At 38.3% G+C, this 23,228-nt stretch overlaps 1 protein-coding gene across 3 annotated transcripts in view; it reads left to right on the top strand.

Moving 5' to 3' along the window:
• Positions 1 to 23,228, top strand: part of rgs3a (regulator of G protein signaling 3a) — a 121,061-nt gene that overhangs the window by 43,141 nt on the left and 54,692 nt on the right. For all 3 annotated transcript variants that reach the window (XM_063478460.1, XM_063478459.1, XM_063478458.1), the window contains 2 exons: positions 2,271 to 2,314; positions 17,891 to 18,025. In XM_063478460.1, the coding sequence (XP_063334530.1) occupies positions 2,271 to 2,314; positions 17,891 to 18,025 (179 nt within the window). The remainder of the gene's footprint in view (positions 1 to 2,270; positions 2,315 to 17,890; positions 18,026 to 23,228) is intronic.

The following is a 23,228-nucleotide window of genomic DNA, read 5'->3' as shown; positions in this document are numbered from 1 at the left end:
TTATCTTTTACTTTCTTGGTACCAGGTAATCTTATCTTTTTCTTCAGTCGATTAACGAGAAAACTTGAGTGACTGTAAAGAACTGAAAATGTTATACCTCAGACAGCATTGTATCATGGTTTTCTTGATCCACTCCCATTTCAAATGATAACTTTTTGGAAATTAAGTACAAGTTTAAAAAAATTCTATCTTTTAAGAAGTCTTTAAATTGTTACAGGATGTCTCCATCTGTATTATTCTCTAATTTAAACTTAAACCTTACTCATATTATTAGCTTTTTACAATCCTGTGCAGTATGACAGCACTCTGCTTTTTTGACATCAGAAATATATCCAACAGTGACCTCTGCTGATGCTTCTGCACATCACATGGGCTTTGGTTATACACTGTAGTGGTTCATTATAATGTGGAGAAAAAAATAGAGCCAAAAACAGAACAAAACACACACAAAAAAGCAGCAGGAAGAGTTTTGGGCCTCTGTTGTTGTTTCCTACTGTCATTATTCAGAATCTGGATTCACACATGGCCCTGTAAGTATAATAAACATGCGTCAATTTGTGCTTCAGAGAAGAGATAAAGTTTTGAATCCTGTTTCTCAGTGTTGTTGGACTGAAAAATGACACTTCCTCATAGAAACTGTTGCATCACAATGACACCATAAAACACCATACAGTCTTCTCAGGTTGGCTAATACTGCTTTCACACAGATGATAAGAAGTTTTTCTGCTACAGAGCATTTAGGAAGGTTGTAGGTTACGGACCTGGCATTTTGTATTTCTTAGATTACCGGACTGCACATAAGCAGGGGTTTCTTCCTGTGTATATTTGACCTTAGCTGACTCATCATTTTTGGTTGTCACGTCCTGGTGAGATTTAGTTCAGAACTACTTGATTAGGTTTGGGGAAAGACTATGGCTTGGGGCACAACAGATGCAGATCACATGCTAAAACCTTCTCCTGTATGTCCTTTGTTACATCTTCTGCTTGAATAGTGGTTTGCCTGAAAAAAAGTGACTAGAGATTTTACAGCCACAAGGGGTCGCCTGAACAAACATTGGCTTTAACCTCCTCAAGCAATCGCCCTACAGTATTTTGCAGTTTTTCTGGTTAGGGTGGGCTCCTTTAAATGTATCTAAAGGTAATCTGAGCTACTAAACTCAAATGGGGGTTAAAACTGAAAAGATGATCATAAAGAGGAGGAAAATTCCCGTTTAAACAGCATTTTGATTGTAAATTCTTTCAACGGAAAGTGAAGAGAGGTTGCTACTCTGGCTTCTTGCTCACTTCTTCTCAGCTGACAGCTATCTCGTTTGGTTTTGTTAAACAGAGTTACAGAAATCATCAGACACAAACCCACATAGTCCCAAAGCGTGATTTGACCATCCAAAAAGCAATTATGATGGAACATTCTGGCAACTCTAACACTGCTCCAGTCAGAGGGGATTGGGCTTCAACCAGTGCATTACACATTTCTTTCCTCTTTCTTGCTCTTGTTTGTAAGTTTATGAATAGACATGGGGGAGTATTAAATATACTGGTTGGGTTAAACTTAAATCAGTCTTTGTGACAGTGCAGTTACAAACTGTTATGTATTAATCTAATGGGTTCTTTTTCTTTTTTTAATCCAAGCAATTTTCCACTAATTTCCAATGGGTCATGCTCAATTAATAAAAAAAAAAGTGCGCCAGTGAACATCAGAGACATTTGAATAAAAGTGTTATTTGGTCATTCTCAACAAAAATCAAATGAAAATCATATCAAATAAAATCACACACACATTCCAGTAAGTGTAACTTATTTTTAATGTCTTAATAAACAATTAATATCTTTTAATAATTTGACTTTATTACCTTATTTGGCTTCATAAGACAGACAGAGATAGATCTGTGGATGGATAGATTTGTTGATCTGTGTGTCTGCTTATGTGAAACAAAACACAACATTAAACCACGATGTATAAATTCTGGGGGTCTGAGTTCGACTGCGTGCGTTCACTCGATTACAACCATTTATCTTGACTCCAGACACACAGGCCTGTCTCACAGAGGGCTTTCTCAGTGAAATATGGGAGGATGTCTATGAAGCTGACGTACAGTATAAGCTTTCCATCAATAAAAAGTATTTTGTCAGTATCGTAATCGGAAATCAGGAATGCTGCTTTGTGTACAAGAAGGACACGAGCGAGCAAAAAAAAGCGCACTAGAGTTGGCTTGGCAAAAAAAAAGTCTTGTTAACATCTCCTTCATCGTCTTCCTTAATTTGTCTTGCAGATTACGCTGAAGAACTGAGATTCTACCTTATTCACATGACGGAGGTAAGAGAAAGTGTGTTTATGTGCGTGTTTGAAAAAGAAAAATTAGCAAAGACACAGAGCGCCAAGGAGGGCGTAACTAGAACGGCCCATTTGGTCTGTGAGCCAAAAGGGGCAATTGGCTCCGGTGGAAATCACATTACAGGCAAGAAGGATTAGCAGATAACTTTAATGAAAGAGTCTTTTCTCCCTGTGTTTTCCTTAGTTCTGACTCCATCACAGACCTAACTCCTTCACATGTGATTTTTCACATATGTTCCCTTACTGGAAAAACTGAAAACACTCTTTTATACTCGTTTACTTAGATGAAAATCTGCCAAATCATATATGTGAAGCTACCCCTGTGGTGATCCCTCATGAATAAGTTAGCAGTAGAAAATAGCTTTTTATTGAGATATTAAGAAATAAACATAATTATCATCGAACACGTTAATGCGTCAAACATGATGCATCTCTCTGTTTACATCGTGATTTGTTTTGTTGCTTCGTGTGAGTGCGGTTATAAAGAAAAATAATAATAACTTCTTGCATCTGCTGTGAGACCTCTCAGGCTGGCATTTTGAGATAAAAGGAAAGGTGCCATTAACATTGAAATGAAAATGGCTCTTTAAAGGCTAAATGTTTTCCAGTTTAAAAAACAAACAAAACATGGCCATAACAAAATCCCAGAGGTCTGAAATGAGCTCATATATATTTATAATGTAAATCACATTCATGAATACCTGTGTGAGATTTCATTTAGTGAATCACAATTCAGTTTTTTCTCTTACTGAGCTTAAAATTAGAACTTCAGCTTTTTAATCAGTGCTGCTAATTAACAGCAATAATTAGTCAAATTTTCAGTTTTATTATACATGACCTTACCATCAGAATCAAAATCAGAAGACTTTATTTATCCCCAAGGGGCAATTAACATACAACAGAGCAGCATAACGTTGAAGATAAGGACAATAAGAACAGGCAATAAGTAGCCAGTCATTTGCTTTCCTCTTCTTGAGCTGCCCCTCCCGCTCGCACTTCTTGCTAACTTGATTGCATTTTTTTTTAACGCTGCAAGGTGCACGGAAAGGAAATGAAAAAGCAGGTTTCATTATGCTTTTAATGTTGCCATACATTATATTTTCATCACCTTTTACAAATTGCTATTATCCGCTGTTTCACCTCCTCCCCTTCCACAACGTGCACACATCTCTTATGCTGTTGTTTGCATTCAACTGTAAGAAGCCCTTAAGCGTAATAATATGATGCAGCTCCATTACTATGCAAATGTTTCGAAGACTTATATAAAAACATGTTCAGCGTTGGAAACCTTACTGCAGATTAATCCTGATTTTTCAGCAAGTCATCTGGCAGAGCATAAAAGTATGCCTTAAAGTGCTTAAGATATTAACATTAGCATGCTGAAGCGTTACTCATGGAGATTTATGGAGGTGTCGCTCGATAGCACAATAGCAAAGGTTAGGTTTGTGCTTTGAAACCATTTTATCATTTTAAAAAAATGTATTTTGTTTCTCGAGCAGGAACATGCATTGCAAAGTTGAATGATTAATGTTCACAAACAACAGCCAAAAGGTGTGTCACTGTTTGCTATTTATCAACAGAAGCGGTGATCAGCAGTAGTTAAAGTGAGCGTTCAACTTAAACATTTATTTTCGGCATTGTTTAGAAATCAATAATGAGAGAAAAAGAACACTTTAAAAGTGCATTTCTGTTTTATTTAATAAGAAACTGCTTCCAAAAGGAAACCACACCCTAGTGGAGTTGTTTGTTAGATGTCAAATACAGGATACTGTAAGAAATATCTCACAGTTACCAGGTCAGCAGTCAGGAACACAGACATGTCTGTACACATTCCTGTATGCTGTATGGTTACTGAAGATTGAAAGAATGCCATCATCAGAAAAGTAGACTAGGGCCCACCAAGTATTTGTGGCCTGTCCTCTACTATTGTAGATAGTTTTTTTTAAGCCTGCCGCTTCTTGTTTTGTCCTCCATTTGTCCAGTTTTCTCATCCCAAGTGCTTTGGGGATGTCTTTGTTAGTGTAAAATACTATTGTGTGTTACCTTTCAGGTGTAAAAAGGGGGAGCAGTTGGGATGGACACCCAACTTTGTGAATAAAACAACTTGAAAATGACACGATGTAGGATTTTCAAATTCATGCCATTGGTGCATCTACCAAAAAATCTCAGACCAGCTCAAATCTTGATCTCATGATCAAGGTCAAGTTTTCTGAAAATCTTGTGAACATGATAACGTGAAAGAGACGTGATCTATGATTTTGTAATTGATATCATAAATGTACCTGTTAAGAATTTCACATAAGTTCCAGTCTCAGTGACCTCAACCTCAAGGTCAGAGGTCAAGTTTTTGGAAAATCTTGTGACTGGGATAACTCAAGACGGGAGTCACCTAGGATGTTCAAACTTATTTCATAGGTGAATGTACTGGGAGACTGAGGTGAGCACTAGTGGCTTTATGCTATTTGAATATATGAGATGTACAACTAGTGTCCCATAAAGATAAAAAAAAAAAGTTACTGTTTTGGAAGCTACTTTTAGTTAAGCAAGGAAAAACATAGGAGGTATTAGGTATTATTGTCTTTACCTTACAATATAAATCACCTTGAGGCAACTGTTGTTGTCATTTGGCATTATATAAATGAACTGCACATGAGAATTTTTAAGACCCCTTTCTTACACTACAGACTGAAGTTGTCAGAAGTGGTTTAGATTATAAACTGAAAACATGAACCAGTTTCCTTTTTCACAATCCAGTCAGACACCACAACCCGTCTGCCGTTTGTTTTAGCTGACAGTGTCTGCTCATCTGGTTAATCTTTTCACTGAGCAACAGTATTGCATAACCCCCATCTCTTCTTTTTGTGAGCACAGACATACACACCTCGTCACACTGTTTTTGCTTTGAAATGTGCTGCGTAACCTCATTAGCAGCTTATGAATCTTTTAAAGGGTCTTTTTTTGTTTCTGACATTCCAGACATAATGAGAGGGGCCTAAAATCTGCCCCACTGGTTGGAAAAGAAAAAGGGAAAGGCTCCCATATTATTCACTCTGTCCAATTAGACAACACACATAAATAGAAACTCTTACATAAAGCAGAATGGAAGAGAAAGAGACAGAGTTTGAATAAGTTAATAACAGATTTTGGGTACAGTACAAAACATTAAAAAACATGTGTTAGTGATTATATATCAGCTGTAAATAACTCTTATTGTCATTTGTCAGTGTTGTGCTGCTGGTGTGATATATCTGTATATCTGCAGGGCTCTTTGTTACATATATACAGCTTGTCAGCTAAGACAGCTGCAACAATCCTCCCAAATCTAATGCAGCATATATGGCAGGTATCAAACAAGAAACCAGTGAGTTGTTGTTTCCAGACAAGATTTTCTTGGCTTAGCTTCCTGTTTATCCGACACATCCATCACAATTCACCTTTACGTTAAAACAAACTGGCTAATACAGTGTAGGTCCTCACTGTGCTGCCAGAAAGCTGTAGCTTATACAGTCATGGACTCCATACGATCTTTGAAGGTATTCTCTGGTATCAGGCATGGAGATGTAGGCAGAAAAGCTTAATTCCTGTAACTTGTTAGGTGAGGGTGGTTATGTGGGGAATTTGAAGCCAAGCCAACACCTTGAACTCGTCATCTCTGTAAAAAAAAAAAGAAATTTATACAGTTCCCTAAGCTTCCTGATATTGCTTAAAGGGAGCATTTATCTGGGAAAATGTATCAGTCCAAGAACAGAACCTCTGTGATGATCTTTTTAGGCATGCTGACTTGTTCTAGTGTCTGTAAAAGTTGTGATCAGGGATGACAAATGCAGCAGTGAGACCTTGGATGACAGTAATGGAGACAAGTCGACAGTCCGAGACTATGACAGGATGGGTGGAGACTTCACCAGTGCTGTTTCTGTGCAATTCTGGCCATTAAACAAAACCTTCCTGTAAATTTGGACGTGTTAGAAATAAATGATGAAACTCAGGTGTTGTAGCTAATTGTATGTGAATATATAATTACAATTTGGATACATATTAGCTGGATTAAATGCAGTAACCTAGCTTGATATTAAGGACAGGTTGATTAGAAAAAAATAGAAGTGCTCATTTAAAACAGCTGTATTGTATTAAAAAAAGGGCTTTTTATACACGACTTACTGGAAGATGTGAAATTTATCAGAGTGAAATGAGTGGAATTCCACTGCTTTCCCAGCATTCACAGTGTCGAGATGATCTTCTCTGATTCTTTGTTTCTTTATTAGAGGCATCTGTACTGAGTGTCTTATGCAGAGAGGCCGTAGTGTTATCAACACAACAGTGTGTGTATGTGGGAGTAAAGTTATCTGCCCTCCATTGTGTTAACACATGGTAGTAAACAAAGAGCAGCTGCACATTTATATTTAAGTGACGAATCTTAATCAGAGTCTTGATTAGTCTCAACTGAGTGGTTATGTTCCCTTTAATAGGGTGCATTGGTTTGTAAAGTGAAAAGTAAAAGACAGAGATAAAAGCACAGATAGGGAAAAGATATTAAAGGAGTGTAGTAATAGGGGATCGTACCTCCTGACCACCAGAGGGCAACGATGTGTTGAGTAGCAACAGTTAGCACAATAGAGAATAGAATGTAGCAGAATGCCTAATTGAATTGCATTGACATGTTCAAGTGACCCTGTTCATTGATGTACTGTCATTACCTTTGGCTTGATATACGTTGTGCACAAATATTAGTAATTCAGTTATCGGACTAAAAGAAGAAACCTGCACTTGTACGCATCCACAAAAAATGAAGACTCCTTTAGCATTTGTTAACTGGCGCACTTATCGGGTTTAATCAAAAATATTAATGTCAACGCAAATACAGCGTCAGATCTCATTTTATTTACCATTTTCTGACACGTCACGCTCAATTTTCATTTTTAAGTAAGATTTAATAAGGTTTCTTTTCACTATGATTCTCTTCTGGATCTCCTTAAGAGACTACAGCAGAGACTTTCGTTCTGCAGATGTGAGAAAAGCTCCCGTTTCTCATGAAATTGTAAACAGTTATAAAATCCTCTCTCTTAATCTGTCTGCCTATGACACTGTTACAGTCCTCTTCCTTCCTTTTGTCTACTCCTGCCCTTCTCCTCCGTAGCTGGAGGTCATCCTATTTTAGATTTCGCTCAAAACAGGACTGATCTAACCCAGATTTATACGTGAAAAAAAGTGTGTGTGTGTGTGTGTGTGTGTGTGTCTGTGTGTGTGTAGAGGGACAGGAGGGTGCAACTGGAAATTCAAGTGTGAGTGTGCGTCTGTAAGTGTGTCAGTGACGCAGGAGAGGAGAGGAAGTAAGGAAGAGTTGAGTAGGTAAATGAAAAGAAACAAAGACAGACAGAGAAAGGAGAGACAGTTGAATGAGATTATTTACCGGTGGGCTAAAATCGTAGACTGATCATGGGCAACCTGGCTGACCGAGTTGGGCCTAAGAAAAGGTTCGTCAGGGAGGCGAGCTCTCTTCAGCAGCACCTGCTATCTGACAGTGGAGATGTAAGTGTCGAGAGCACTCTTAAAAACAGAGACTTCTGCTGCTAACTGACTTCTGTGTCAGCACAGCAAGAGCCGAAATCAAAGTGGCATTTTCTAGAGTGATAGATAACAGAGGAAAATTATTCTAACTATTAAAAAAAATGATTTTCCGGTTGTTTTTTCCTCACGGAAGTTAATTTATCATAGTCTGAACATGAATCTAAACATTCATTTGGACAAAAGTTACCTGCATGTGTGTAAATTTAGAGGTTACCTGTGAGTATTTAATGGAATGTAATACTCTGGTGCGCTATGGCGTACCAAAACTTCCTGTCTGAGTATAGCTCTTCTAATAGTTGCTAAAGTGTGTGGATTATTCAACAAATGAAAGATGAGAATTCCATTAAGTGAAGCGCATGGTCTCTCATTTACCACCGTTTCCAAGAAATTGCCATTAGTGTCTGATTGCAGCGCAGTGGAGTCTTCACCAAAAAACAATAAAATCATAAATAACCTCCATCTTCTCAAAGCCCTGGCTGAAAATAGTGCTTACCTTTAACATACAGTAGAGAAATCCTGTTAATAAGTATCTTCCAGTTGTTGGTTTAGAAATAATTGCCTTTTGTACATCGGTGGTTATTCTGTGGCATCTCCACAGAGTAAGTAGCTCTGTGGAGATGCCACAGAATAACAGAGAAGAGATCAGATAAGCGGAGACTCTGCCAAACTAGGTGAAATCACAGTGTGATGGCGGGCGTCGAGGCTGGAGAACAGCAAGGGAGCGCTGTCGTCAGGCTAACATAGGACAGTGTTTTGAATTCAGATGAAATTTATGCAAACTGCCTGTAGAATAAATGTAAAGTGTTCTCATTTTATTACGCACAGGGCGATGTCAGTGTGGGGTTTTTTCATAGAGTAAATAAAAGTTGAAGACTCACTGTTTGAGTCCAAGATTAAGAAGATGTCTCAGAGGTGCTTCTGTTTTTTTTGCAGTATGCCTTTTTCTGAGGTTCCACACACATCCAAATTTCCCTTTGCTTTAAGTTGCATCATTGGCTGCATGATACACTGGCTGTCACTTGCAGTCTGAAGGCAGGGCACGACTGATACGCAACCAGGGGCTCTTGTCAGCAAAATGCCTACTTTATGATGGCTATCCATTACAGGGCAAGGTTGGGTCCAGTCTCTCAGGGGTCTAATTGAACTGAGATGTACCCTCTTCCTTCAAGCTGAGTCACAACTTAAAGTGTGCTTGGCTTTTTGTCTGATTTGATATGCCAGCGCAGATTGGGCTGTGCATACATCTAAATTTAATCACTTAAAGACGTCCATCTTAATAAAATGATTGCACTGAGATCTATGACAAAGACAAAGTACTCTCTTGAGCTGTACTAAACTGTGGTTTATCTCTTATTTCATCAGGTGTAGAGCAAATGGTCTTCAGCATCTAAATTATTCATAAACTTTTAAGGGTGAAGAATCATGAAGTAATTTCCAAATCAATAATTTATGTTTCACCTGTATGACATACTTAGAGAAATTAACTACAACAGGCTTTCACAACAACTTGCAGACACTTTGCTATCGAATGGAAAAGTTTATTAAAAAAAAGCATCTTTGTGTATGGACAATTATGCTTATGCAATAAAAGCACAGCACACAGTCATATGAAAAGAGCAAATAAGTTAAATTATCAATGAACTCCCTCACTGGATAGTGATAGAAAGAATGCAAAACTTCTGCTAAAAAAAGGCACAAACTGAGAAAAAAAAAACTTTCGAAACAGTACTTGACATCTGTGGGTCCTGTCATGTGCTTACCATCTTCCCTGGTGGCTTTAGGAAGGGCCTCGGGCCAAGAACTCCAATTTACATGCTCTATTCGTGGCAGCTCTGTCGATGCAACCCACAGAAGAGCCCTGAGCTCAAAAGCAGACAAACAAATGAGAAATAGATTAAAGAGTGTGGGAAAAACACGGAATCATGAGGAAATGACATCCTGCACATTTCATGTAGAACTTGATTTGTGAATTTCTTTGTGCAATTTATTGACAGTTAATCGCACCATTACCTTCTAGCCTGTGAAAGAGAGAGATGAGAGATGCAATGAACCTGGTTTTCAGCTTGAAAAACACACATTGGATCAATGGATTTAACTGGGAAGACTATAAATATTTTTTCAGAATAGTGCCATCATGAGACAGTCATACATGAGACCTAGACCTGACTATTTTTCCCGACCTTTTCATTGCATGAGATACTATCTGCTGCTTCATACTAAAAATAGTGCATTGCTGTAGAGAAAGAAGAAGAATGCAATCATTAATTTCCCCATTTCCCATTTAGGAAGCTCAATGAAGAGGCAAAAAAAACAAACAAACCCAAAACACTTTCTGACACGACACAGGTCATTTTTTCTGCACCATTCTCTTGCACATTTATAATGTGATAAGTGAAAACTGGTTAAATTAGTATTTTGTAGAATATTGATACTATTATAAAAATACACACACTCAAAACTCTCTCTATATTGAGCAGTGTGTGATTTTTGATATAGCCTGAGTGACTCTCGCATGTATATGTGCTTTGATACAAATATGATGCTAACATGATGATATTAAATTCATAAGTCAGGGTAGTGCTTATAAAGAGTCACAAGATCACCAAAGTCATTTCATTCTTGGATTCTCTGATGAACCAACGTCTGTACAAAATTATGTGTCAATCAGTGCGGTAGATGTTGAGATATTTCCGCCTGGTAGCAAAATAATCAAGTTACTATCCCAAGAGCCATGCTCCTTCCACATCCAGTGACATTAGTGAGGGCATTCTGAACCAAGAGTCAGCTAGCTGCTTAAGTATCATTAGCTCGTGTTCACATGTCACCTATGCTGTATCTATAAATGCATTAAATACTAAGGTTGCAAAGCCTCAGTGGTCCACAAGTGAGATCCCTTAGCCCAGAGTAATTGAGAGTAATGCCAGGGAAGACATAAAACTAGCCAGAAATGATTTAAGGACAGTGACGTAACTCACTGTAACTCACTCATTTGTGACACAGTGAGTCACATGTTCAGCACAAGTGTGTTGGACATGACTAATACGGTATGACGCTGCTCGGTGTGATGATGTACAAAGATTTACTCTGGAAAAAAAACTGGCTGGATGTCACACTTGATATATCCGGAACAATTTCTCTATTATGGCTGTTAGAGATGAACTGAAAATACACAACACCATTTATGCTTTTATTATCATTATTCTGCCACAGCAAGTGCTGTTGGTGGCATTATGTGTTTATTTGCCTTGTAGAGAGCTTTGCCTTACTGAAGAAATATGTACTGATTTTAATGATTTTAATGGAGGTAAGTGCGTGGAGAAAGTTATAAATCTCCATGAGCACACATCTTAAGTCACACCGTGTTTCCATATGGCCTAAATAGCCTCGGAATTTCCCATTTTTGTGTCATATTTTGGGATTTAGAAAATGCTTACTTACCAGTTAATGTTAGTTGATGGATGATGATATTGCAGTGAGTGTCTATATGAGAAAGTCTGATGAGCAGATGCTCAGGCCTCAGACTACTGAGAAAGCAGTAGGTTTTAATAGGTTTCAGACTTTTTATTGTGTACTTGAGGGGATATCCTTTATATGATCAGTTCATACACGCCTCTCTGGCTCTAAACATGGCAACCCCATCCAACTGCTGTTCAGATCTTTTGTTTGGGCAGCAAATTAAATGATAGTTGGCTTACAGTTATGGGTCTTGGGCTTTGGCATGCCAATACGCAGACCAGCGCTGCAAACTTTTTAATACGTCGTTAACAATAAAATAGGATCCATGTTGATTTTTACCAGTGGTGCCCTAGATTGAGAACCACTGGGTTTAAAGGAGAAAGAGGGCTAAAATGGTTTGTTTTAGAGCCATGTGCCGGAGCCAAGTATATGGTAAATAAGGAATATTTATACAGTCCCAATTTAAATTAAGTTTTCAAAGGACTGTGAGGCATTTTGGCCCACTCTTATTTACAGTGTTGCTCATTAAATGGGTGTTCATTTATGCACAGCTCTCTTAAGGTCCTGCCACAGTATTTCAGTCTAGTTGAGCTGTATTGTATGTGTGCTTACAAGCTGCAGCAATATTTGACGCTCAGTGATAACAGTCCTCTGGAGAAAGTTCCCTTTCTTCTATAAGTATATTTAAAGGAAAAATGACACTCTTGAGGATACTAATCTTCAGATTTTTAGATCGAGGACACAAATGGTTTGAGACAGATGGTGTAAAAGGAGGCCATCTATTTCCACTGTGAACAACTATGTGCCACCTGTAGCGTCATCTTGAGATCCATTCCCAGGCATTTCAAGCCCCACTCACACCTCCGTGTGACCTTAATAACAGTATCTTATAAAGCATTCACACCTTGGTTCATGTGACCCTTACTCAATCAAGCGGATTTAATTATCATGCACTTTGTTGCTACTTACCCTCTTACTATGGAAAGTACAGGGTTTCAGTCCTTTGAAAACTTTATCTTTCAGATGACTGTTCAGGACAATAAAGGTTCAGCTTTCATAACTCTGTGCTCAAAAGGAAGCCATGCTCTCCTTAGGTGATAAAAAACGACTGGAAAGCACAAGGAAAACCTGTCCTGCTACCTTTACTGACTACTGCCTCTAGCATTTTTATTTTTCAGAATCACTATATTACTGTCGCTCGTCTCATCCAAGTTATAGAATGACAACAAAATAATATTGTTGCCAAAATGTCAAACTGTGCCTTCGAGCTCTCGTATTTAGTCTGTGATCTTTAACACACGGCAGCAGAATCATCGTTAGCAGGTGATGTGAAAAACAGAAAGAAAGAAAAAAAACATGGGTATTAGCTGTCATTGAAACCATGCTAACCTGTGCCAAAGCAGTTTAGGTGAGCTGTGTTGACAGCGGTCCAGTGCACTGAAAACTCATCTGCCAGATGGCTCAGGGGGAGGGCTTCAACCAGGGAGCACTTTAATCAATCTGATTAAGGGGAAATGCTGCCTGTATTTTTAGCCACTCCATGGCAGGCCAGTGACCATTCATTGAATTTTGTTTCATTAGCTCTTACGTTTATCTCTTGGAAGGGTGGATTTATAAATAGGGTGAACTAATGTAGAGACCCAAGTAAAGGGAATTCACCTATTTTAGCAAATTTGTCTTTACAAAAATAATAATTCTATGATTATCATAGATGGTAACTCAATTAATGCTAATTATTATAATAAGGGGTTCAGTTGGCTTAGCATTGAGTGGCTTGTTCTTTCTAACATTGCAGCCTGGGCCACTGATGAATCCTGTTTAAAAAACAAAATGACCATAAAAAGCTGCTTCCATATAGTCAGCATGACTTTAAGGTTTTGAAGTTGAAAACAGTCCAGATTTTGAAGGTAATTTGTTTAGCTGTGCTTTAAATTAGTTCTTTGCACCCCCAAAAGACATGTAGGCCTAGTGTATGCACTGGAAAAGTGAAATGGCACTTGAATGTATTTAAAAGATTGCCCTGTCGAATAGATTGCGGTGGCAACAGTATAGAAAGCCCCTGCAGGGTCCTGACGATTCCCGCCCAAAACATGCAATCTGTGAACTGTCAACAGTTTACTGGCGTGACGGATCGTTTCAGCTGATGTAATGCAATGATGCACAAGTCACTGTCAGGGAAAGTAGACCCAGATAGATGTAATAATACACAGTTTAACAGTACAGCTCATATATCTGTAATAATGGCACACCAAATATAAGCAGGAAAAATGGAAATTGATTGCAGAAATTGTTAGCTGGAGACAAACAAATCATCATTAGTAGTCGCCCAACAGAGCATGGTGCATTTTTAAGATGGGAAAGAAAATGCACTTCCCTACATGCTCTATTCCTCGCAGTAAGAGTGACTTCATGTTATGGCCAAAACAAAATGTGCATGGTGTCAATAAGTGGCTTGCAGTGTAATATGTACACAACTAAGACTGTGTAAACATACACACTTCCTCTCTTTGACAGATTACGGATGTAAGCCTTCCTGCAGCTCTGAGATGTGTGCATCACAATGACTCACTGTCCCAGCTGGAAGCCTTTTTGTTCTTTTTTTTGAACCATTATGTCTTCTAAATATGTCCCTACAGTAAGATTATATTTATAAAATGAATTCAGACTGGTGCTACGTACAGAGTGTAAAGCTGTGGTTGATGTGTGTGGATGCAGTTGCATGTCTGCCTCTGGGACAGCATCTGTCGTAAATAAGCCATATCCTAAATATTTGCTTTTCAGGAAGCAGAGAATGCGGGATTATTTCCAGCTTGAATGCCGTACATGCTTCTCTTCAGAGAGGTTGTTGAACAGCATTTTCTGACCTTTCCTGGCATGAGGAATATCATGCAATGCTTTGCATGAGAGCTCAACCTTAGACCTTAAATATAAATGTCAGGTTTTTTTTCACTGGGAGCTGTATTGGTTTGCCCAGAGGCTAGTTGTTTACATTTAACTCATTGTATGTCTGTCCCTCTGTGTGTGTGTCCGTGTGTGCTTGTATTCCCAGCCTTGTGGCTCTTGTTGCAGCCTCACAGACTCAGATTCAGTCCAAATGATGGATATCAAAGAACATTAACATTGATTTCTGTCTGCTCTGAATAAGCCCCTATTTCATCATGCTGTGGTGCAACTGAAAAACGTCAGGCCCAATATCATAAATTCTTTTGCTATCCCACCTACTTTTTTTTTCTTATGTCATTTGATGTCTCCATTGTTGATGGAATATGTCTATTTTTTCTCTTACTGCGACTTATGTTTTTTTAATTTTATTTTATGTTTTTTAAATGAAAACTTAATATTAGATGCTCAGTTTCTCAAAGCTCTTCTTTAGACATTGGTTGTTTTTACTTATGTTTTCTTTCTAGAGAACATAACTATAATGTTTAGGTCCAGGCTCTGGGGAGGCCAATCCATGACTGATGCCTGTTTTTCTGTCCACGTATGATTTTACTGCATTGGCAGTGTGTTTGGGATTTTTGTCTCAAACACACTGCCAAACCATGACAGATCCTCCACCGTGTTTTACAAATTTCTGTAGGCACCCACTATTGTACCTGTCGCCTGACCTCCTCGATATAAACTGAAGATGAATTGGTTCAAAAATATTCAAATTGGATTCATTACTGCTTGTAACCAGGTGCCTAAAGATACAACTTATAATTTGGTTTATGTGTAGACATAACAGTGGTTTATCCCTTGAGGTAGGCATTGTTATCTGTGCTTAAAATATTCAGGTTGATGTTACATGGTTTAGCAAAAAAACAAACAAGAAAAGAAATCGTGGGAAAGTGGTGAGTTAAAAGGACTGGAATGAAAATGAGTGAAAAAGCAGACAATGTCCAAAGAAAAACTTACCTTCATAAAGTCTGGAGAACTTTTTCTTTTGACCACTTTAAAAAATTGCAAGCAAAAGAAATTTACCCGACCACCCTTAAGACTGAAGAGTTATAAGCAGGACTAGAGACTAACAGTGGCCTCCCTTGACAGCGACACCATAAGTACCATTTAACTGCCATTAGTAATGCCAAAAATGAGAAAACTTTAACCACATCAAGCACTTTTCACCACCTGACCCTTCACCAGCACTATCCTCATCTTCAGCAGGACTCTGAGTAACATTCAAACAGTTCAAATGACAGAAACACAGTAGAGGATGCAAAACAACAACAACCATGCAACCAGTAGAGAAGCAAATAAGCTAGCATCTTCATTCACCACTGACCAGGGCAGTGAGCATCAAGAAAAGCCCTGAGGACTTCAGTCAATCTCTGAAGACTTGTACAAAATGGAAAAAATCCTATTTATAGCCTGAGTTGTGCTCAGAAATGTCAGGACACAAATGTTTTTCCCTGACATTGCTGGAAACGGAGCAGCTGAGGTAAATGGAATTTATCAAAGAATAAAAAGGAGGAGAAATAGAAAAACAGTGTGTCTCAGAACAAAAGGTTGCTTTAATATTCATCAGAAAAAAAAGAATTTGACTTTGTGACTTCTCTTAAAATGTGACTCAATGATTTATCAGCAAAGGTTGAGCACATGTGCACAAACAGGGATTTGGTAGATGGTGGAAAACCAGACAATCTGTTTTTGCATAGAAAATGCATTTTAGATGATTCCAGACATCCATCCACCTGTTCTCTTAACCTTTGATCCAGTTCAGGGTCACAATGGGGCTCGAGCCTACCCCACCCTGGACAGGTCCATCACAGGACCAACACAAAGAGAACCATGACCATTTCAACTTGCAAATGGCCAGAATCCAGAAACCAAGTCCAAGTTCTGTTGCAACTTGCCAGAAAATTAAAAAAATTGAATGTTTATTGAATCTTCTGACCACAAAAAAAGAAATATAAATTCGCATATATGAGTTTTAATTGGTATCATACTTCCTACATTTGGAATTTTGTTGTGCAATTTATTGCTCTAAAATGTATTCTGCAATTTATATATGTTTTATGAGGGTAAAAATTGATCAAAAAGTCACAAAAACTGTATGTATCAAATATGATACACTAGGCATTAAGGGGTTAAAAGGATACAGAGAAATCTCAATAATATGAGGGAACTTGATCATAAAGGAATTCCTTATTTTGCTGGATACAGAAAAATTATTTAAAAACAAAAGCGTGTGTAGTAAAAGTTGGTATTTTAAGACCTCCACTTCAAACAGCACTATGTGGCAATGTAATAATTCCACAGGAGGAAAACCAGATGCAGGAGGCACACACAGAGGCAGGGTAAAATCCAAATCCACTCTTTAATCATAGGCAGGCAGTGAAGGCAAACAGAGGCAGGCAAAAGGACAAGGTCGAAAAATAGGCAAGACGTCCATCACAAGTCAAGAACACACAAGGAATAAATAAACAGGAAAATGAAGACATACTAGGAAAACACAAGAGTATGAATTGAAAGCATAAAAGCTACTTTAAACAAAGACATTCAGACAGCTGGAGAGTTCTAGGCACGAGGTATATAAACTGAGAAGGACGATTAGCTCACTCAAGACCGATAAAGCAGAAACAGAAGAGGAAAAAAGGCAGGAACAGAGATTTCAAAATAAAACAGGAAGTGACTAACCAGAAACAATATTATGAAAGGCAGACGCTGACCTCACCATAAATATTTTATCATGTAAACTCTTCTTCCTTTCCTTTATTTATTTTTGATACAGTCCATCTTTGATCAAAAATGCATTCCTTGAATCGCGGCCAACAAACAAATGGGCCAATTAATCCATTAAGTGTTTAATGTGTTCATTACTGAGAATGGTCACAGGTCTTCGATTGCAGATTCTGGATGTACGAGGAGTATTTATGTCCTCTTGAGTGAAAAGTTACTGGACTGCTGTTTGCCAACTCTTAGCCAATTAAGCACTCGTCAGATTCTTTCTCATGTATTTCCCGGGGATGCATTGATTGGTACTTTTTCAAGAGCACCAGCTTGACACTGGCTACATAATCATTTTGTCAGCATATCAAATTCAGTCTAATGTGGATGCTGGCCTTTATTCAATTTCACTAAAGCAAGCATTTTGCTTCCCAGCGTGGGTGCGTGCCACCTTAAACTCTGTTCTAAAAACAAAGCTCACATAATACCTGAATGTTAAGTCAAGTTCAAATGCTATATAAATACTATAGTCATTCTATAGTCATTCATTATCTCTCTTAAAGGTCTCTGTTACACACAGAAAGAGGAACTCAAACAGGCACACTGTTAACTCTAGCATTCTAGTATTCGCTAGTCTTCTTCAAAAGGGCCAGTAAGATGGGGAAAAAAACTTGTTTTTGCCTTTTTTTTTTCATTTTTATTATACTTTTGTGTTTTATATATTATATTATGTTTATTTTCTTGTGCTGTGACAGTCTTTCACTATCCAAGCATCAGGAGACACTGCTTTTTCATTTATTTGACAGTAGATGCGTAATTGCCCGCTGTCTTTTCCTCCACCCCTTTTCCTCCTCTCTCCCCTCACTCTCTCTCTCTCTCTCTCTCCAGAAGTGTGACTGCCTGCTCAGCCTGGAAGCCTATTCAGCAGACCAGAAGCGCCGTGTGTGTCAGTGCCTGAAGGACAACATTGACAAGCAGCTCCAACTACACAGGAGGGAGCCTCCCGTTCCGCATTTTGAACAGGTATGACACATGGACACACATATCTAGGAGCATTTCCAATTTCATTTGAGGCCAGAGATGAATCAGTAAACACATGAACACATGGGAATGCATATATTTGTGCGAACCCCCATCACAGATGCCCCGTGAATTGCACACACTTTGTGCACAGTAACATCACGCACTTAAAAGCCTCGTCTGTAGTTCTTATTGCCATAATTCTGATTTTCCACTCACAGAAACGCTTACATTTCTCTGAGGAAGTTCAATGCTGCCTTTGTCTGACTTAAATTTCAAAGTTTAAAAGTTCCTTGACTGTCCTCAAGGAAATTTAGGCCACGTCCTCCTAGCAAAAGCCAGTGTTTGTTCCTGTAGTTTATGTATAAACCAGTATGATTATTATAAACAGTAACCAGCAGGTTTAACTGAATGCTGTTAGCATCAGGTGCTTTTTTTCATTGAGGTAAAGAGTTTGAGAAGAAATTCTGCCTTCTGTGTGATTTGAAGCTGATCTTTGTTTTCTCACTGACATACTTTATTCAAAATCAATCAAAGATAATGGCCTTGGAAATGAAATTTTTTACCTGGATAAATAAAGGACTAATAATAATAATACACTGCAAAGGCTTGCGCATAAATTATTTGAGCTTTTGTTTCTACCTGCATTCACCTTTTAGATTTGTTTCAGTTTTTTCTCACGAAATTTTGTAAGAAACAGTTGCTACATACTACTTAGTTACTTTAGGCAGATAGTAAAACAGGAAACTTGTAGGCTGGAATAAAAGAAGGAAAACTGTACAATGCTAAAATCCACCCAGCTGCGGTGAGCTACTGATTCTGCTTGTCAAGGCCTCTCTTTCATGTTTCAATTAACCATTCTTGTTATTAAAATGTTCAAAAATTGATTAGAGGTGCTTGTTTGTCTTCACTGGTCTATTTCAAAAATGAATTAAATGCACCTTAGTCAACTATCCTTCTCTTAATGTAGCACAATGCATCACGCTTAAGGATGCACTGGAACTGATCTTTAAGAGCTCATGGGGCTTCTGCTGCCCTGATTAACAGGGTGGCTGCTGGGGATGCTGTGACTGAGATTACCATGGCCCAGTTTGGTCATTTCAAGCTTCTACCCAGGGAAATCTACTCAAACAGTTTTCTTAATTGCTATTTGGGTTTTTTTTTTGTGAAAAAAGAGGTCTAGTCTGACATAAATATGGCATCATACGAAGCACTTTTTATTATTAAGAAAGATGAATGCACCTCTGTCTGTAATGTGCATTCATTTGTTTAGATTTTATCGGACTGATTATTTGATGTACCATTTCTGTGAGCACCACTCACATTTCCTTCCTCTTTAATTTCTAACACTTTTTTCTCCTTTTCTCCATTCCTTTCCTCCTTCATTTTTGATAAACAAAAGAGACAGCTCATTCACTTCATCAGTTTAAAAGGAGTGCTACACAGTTCATTTGAGTTTAGCTGAAAGGTGATTAAAAGGGATAAATAGCCTTGTGTGTGGATGGCACACCTGTTGTACATTAAGGGTTCATTTCATCAATGCATGAAAGAGAGCAAGAAAGACTGACAAGCCGGCAATCTTTCATCTTTCATTCTCTTCTGTCTGCATGCATGTGTATTTATTGCACGTGTACATATGTACATATTGGTTTCCCCTTTTTCAGAAGTTTCAGTCAGACTATCCTCTGTTGTTTTGTTTTGGTTTTTTTTACTATTTTCCCATGAGCGTTATCAACTTCAGCACATATAAACACTGAAAAGCTGTTTTTAACTTAAGATATCTTTCTAATAATATTTCCACTGCTACAGTGTTTTTCTTGCAGGACAATGTTCTGATGTATTGAATCTTTCCACATCAACACTACGTGGAAAGTTGGATTCCTTGCTTGTGTCCTCCCAGGGTCAGTGCCAATTAGGCGCTCCCTGCTGAGTAAATGAACACATTTACACACACGACAGTGTTCAATGTGCTCAATAGCAAAACAACCTTGCGAGCATGCTAAGTCACGTAAGTCGATGCTGTTTATGCAAACTCTATTGACAAAACAGTGTCTTAGCACAGATGTGACCCAGAAACCTCCCAGGTTTATCACTTTTTCAATTGTGAAGTCTTTAAGTTCCCCCGTGCCTGAAAGAGGCTCAGTTGTACTCATTGTTTTCCCCAGCTTTGGCCTTTCATCCAAACTAAGTCAGTACACAGCTGAAACATGAGCTGCGTGAACTCATTTTCCAGGAAAGATGCATCTGAAAATGTTGCACATATTACTGAGTAAACATCTGAGAAACATAAGATGGCGTAACGCAGCTTGGACACGGTGGCGGTGCAACTCAAGTACAGACAGAACAACTTTTAGTGACCTCTAACACTCTATGGTCACTCATTTTAAACCTGCAGTGTTTTCAGACCAGGAGGCAGAGGAAGATTTCGTTGAAGATAAACATATTTACAAAACATGCTAAAATGCTCGAGGCAGTTCTTGTCATTTTCATACGTAAACAAAGTTTTTAAAATTCATCACAAATCCTGGAAAACCCTGATGGTGCAGTTTCGTACATGCGCTGCCCAGTGCGATCACTCCTGTTATTCCTGTTCCGTGCGCACTTATTAGAACATTTTATTGTAATCCCTTATTAAATGGAAACGCAGTCCCGAAGGCAAGGCATGCTTAATCATAACATTGTACATCTAGCTAAATTAGTTCACTTTTGATTGCATTTCTCTAGAGTCCCTTAGAGGCAAATAGTTTGTGTTCAGTCAACTCCAAATGTATTTAATAATATGCAAATTAGCTTTGTCAAATATGGGATATATGAGGAAAAGTAGTATCAGCAGTGTTGCATGGGAGCTTTTAAAAGATATATATCCAGGTCACTTTACTGTGTATCTTGGGAAGTTTTCTTGGGTTGCTTCATGTTAACACAAAGGAGAGGACGCGTATCAAAAGGTAGTTTCAAATGTCAATCAGACCTAACTTGCAGAAAATTAGTCAGAAAATTACAAATTTCTCAGAATAAATTGAACATTTTAACACACTTTCACTTTCAAATCATTCGAAAATTATATTTTAGATTAAATTTCCGACACACTGGGATACCCTTTTAGTGTCATTTTGGATGTAAAGGAAACCAAAAACCTATAAAAGTCCATGTTAGAAGGGAAGTGGGGTGGTGGACAGCACAAAGACACAACCTCCAACCAGGAGAAACAACTTCTATTCTTGTCCTCTTTTGTTTTACATTTTCATTTTACTTTTCTTTTCACAGTGTAAAAATATGCTCAAAGGAAAACTTCACACAGCTTCAACAAGCTTTCCTTGATTACCACAAGTAGACACCGTCTCATGTTTCAGGACGTCGGAGTAAGATAGTATTTCTTTTGGTGGCACTTCAATAACTTCATTTCTGCTTTATTGTTACTGTTGAATCAACACCAGAACCTATTTTCAAAAGCGAATAGACTATGTATTTGATCCGCAGTGTGTATTGCTGCCAGTGAGCAGTAAGAGCAGTAAGGCGCTTTAGAAAATTATCCATTGATTCAACCGTTTTCTTTGTGTCAGAAAGTGTATTTCTCCTCTCATGCACAAAGCCGAGTAAATCTGCACTTAGCTGAAGCACGCACCTTCCTCAAGAGTTGTGTTCAAATGTGCAGCGAGAGCAGAATCCTCTCCAGAGGGAGAGCACGCGTTCTGTAGAAGCCACTATCTACTCGTGTTAGGTTTTTCATTCATGTTTAACCGTAAAATGGGATTATTTCGTCACAGTGTTGATGTCAGCAGCTGCCCTAGTTCCTTCAGTCCCTTAACACTTTTCAATGCTTCCCTTTGGAAAAACTTGGACACAAGCCTCTTTTCTATTGAGGAGTCTCTAATCTCCGAGTCCTAATGAGAGTGGGGCACGATGATGACTTTCATGTCTGTTTTGTGCAGAGCTCCATTTGCTGTCAGCATATTGAACAGACGGCTCACAGCAAACATTTATCATTAACTTGCAAATATGATGCATACTCACTCTGTCAGCCCTCCACTGTCGAATCTGTCGCGAAATTGCAGATCAAGAAAATGTCAAGGAAAGTGGGCCACGAGTTAGACTGAGGTTAGAGAGGAGGTTAAAATAATCATAGAGCGGGATGACATGATATCATACAGCAGATGTTGTCAAAAGGTGGAACAACAGAGGATGATCCCAGTCAGAAACTTGCACAAAGGCTGGTGAAATTTAATAACCTGACATACCAGAATGTGCCAGTTAGAGGCCAAACATGGTCGGTTCATAATTTAAATGCTCAAAGGAATAATCATTTTGCATTAGATTCATTTTAGGTTTTCGTTTCAGTTAATTTAAATTCTAAATTCATTCAGAAATAAGCCTTTTCTGATTCTGACAAATCAAACAAGAGCTTCTCATGACTTAAACATCAACTCTGGTGCACTTTTTATTTAAAAAGTAGTTTCAAAGAACTCCTATAAGGTATTCTTGGAGGTCTGGGCCCCTTAGATACTAATGTGTTTTGATAACCTGCTGACACACTACAGCTTTGCTCTCCTAATTTGTTTACAGTCTGAAATCCCTTCATATCTATTCCACATTACATCATGTTACAACGTGACATCAAGTCATTTTAAGGGACTCAGTGAATGGCAAGCTCAGTGAAAGCAATGCACTTTGCTTTGCTTTAGGTCTTCAAAATAAAAGCACTTAAAAACACCACAGTTGCAACATAAATTGGCGAGCTTTTTAGGTTTTAAATGTGCAGTCTTGAATAACTAATATAAGTAATCATGATCCCTAAGCAGCAGATAAACTAATGATTTACTGTATAGGTTAAAAAGGTAGATTTTCTTTTTTCCTCATGTACACAAAAAACATTAAACTCAGCCAGAGCCATTAAAAGTGTGTTATCTCCTTCACTGGAAAGCTTCCAGTACATTCTTCATTCTTCAAGAAAAAAATACATTTGCACAGCTGCATAAACAGACACGCACATACACACACACACACACACACACACACACACACACACACACACACACACACACACACACACACACACACACACCCATGCACACACATACTTGATGGGAATTTAAATAGGGCTGCCCATTTTGAAAATGACAACCGAGCTCACACACAGTTTGCATTTGATGAGCAATACTGGCACTCCTTCTCTGAGTCAGAAACTATCTGCAGTAAAAGTTGCATAAAT

This window comes from Pelmatolapia mariae, linkage group LG7, assembly GCF_036321145.2.
Source record: "Pelmatolapia mariae isolate MD_Pm_ZW linkage group LG7, Pm_UMD_F_2, whole genome shotgun sequence".
In the NCBI taxonomy this organism is placed as follows: Eukaryota; Metazoa; Chordata; class Actinopteri; order Cichliformes; family Cichlidae; genus Pelmatolapia; species Pelmatolapia mariae.
The sequence above is the reverse complement of the archived record's forward strand: the minus strand, read 5'-3'. Positions and strand labels throughout refer to the sequence as shown.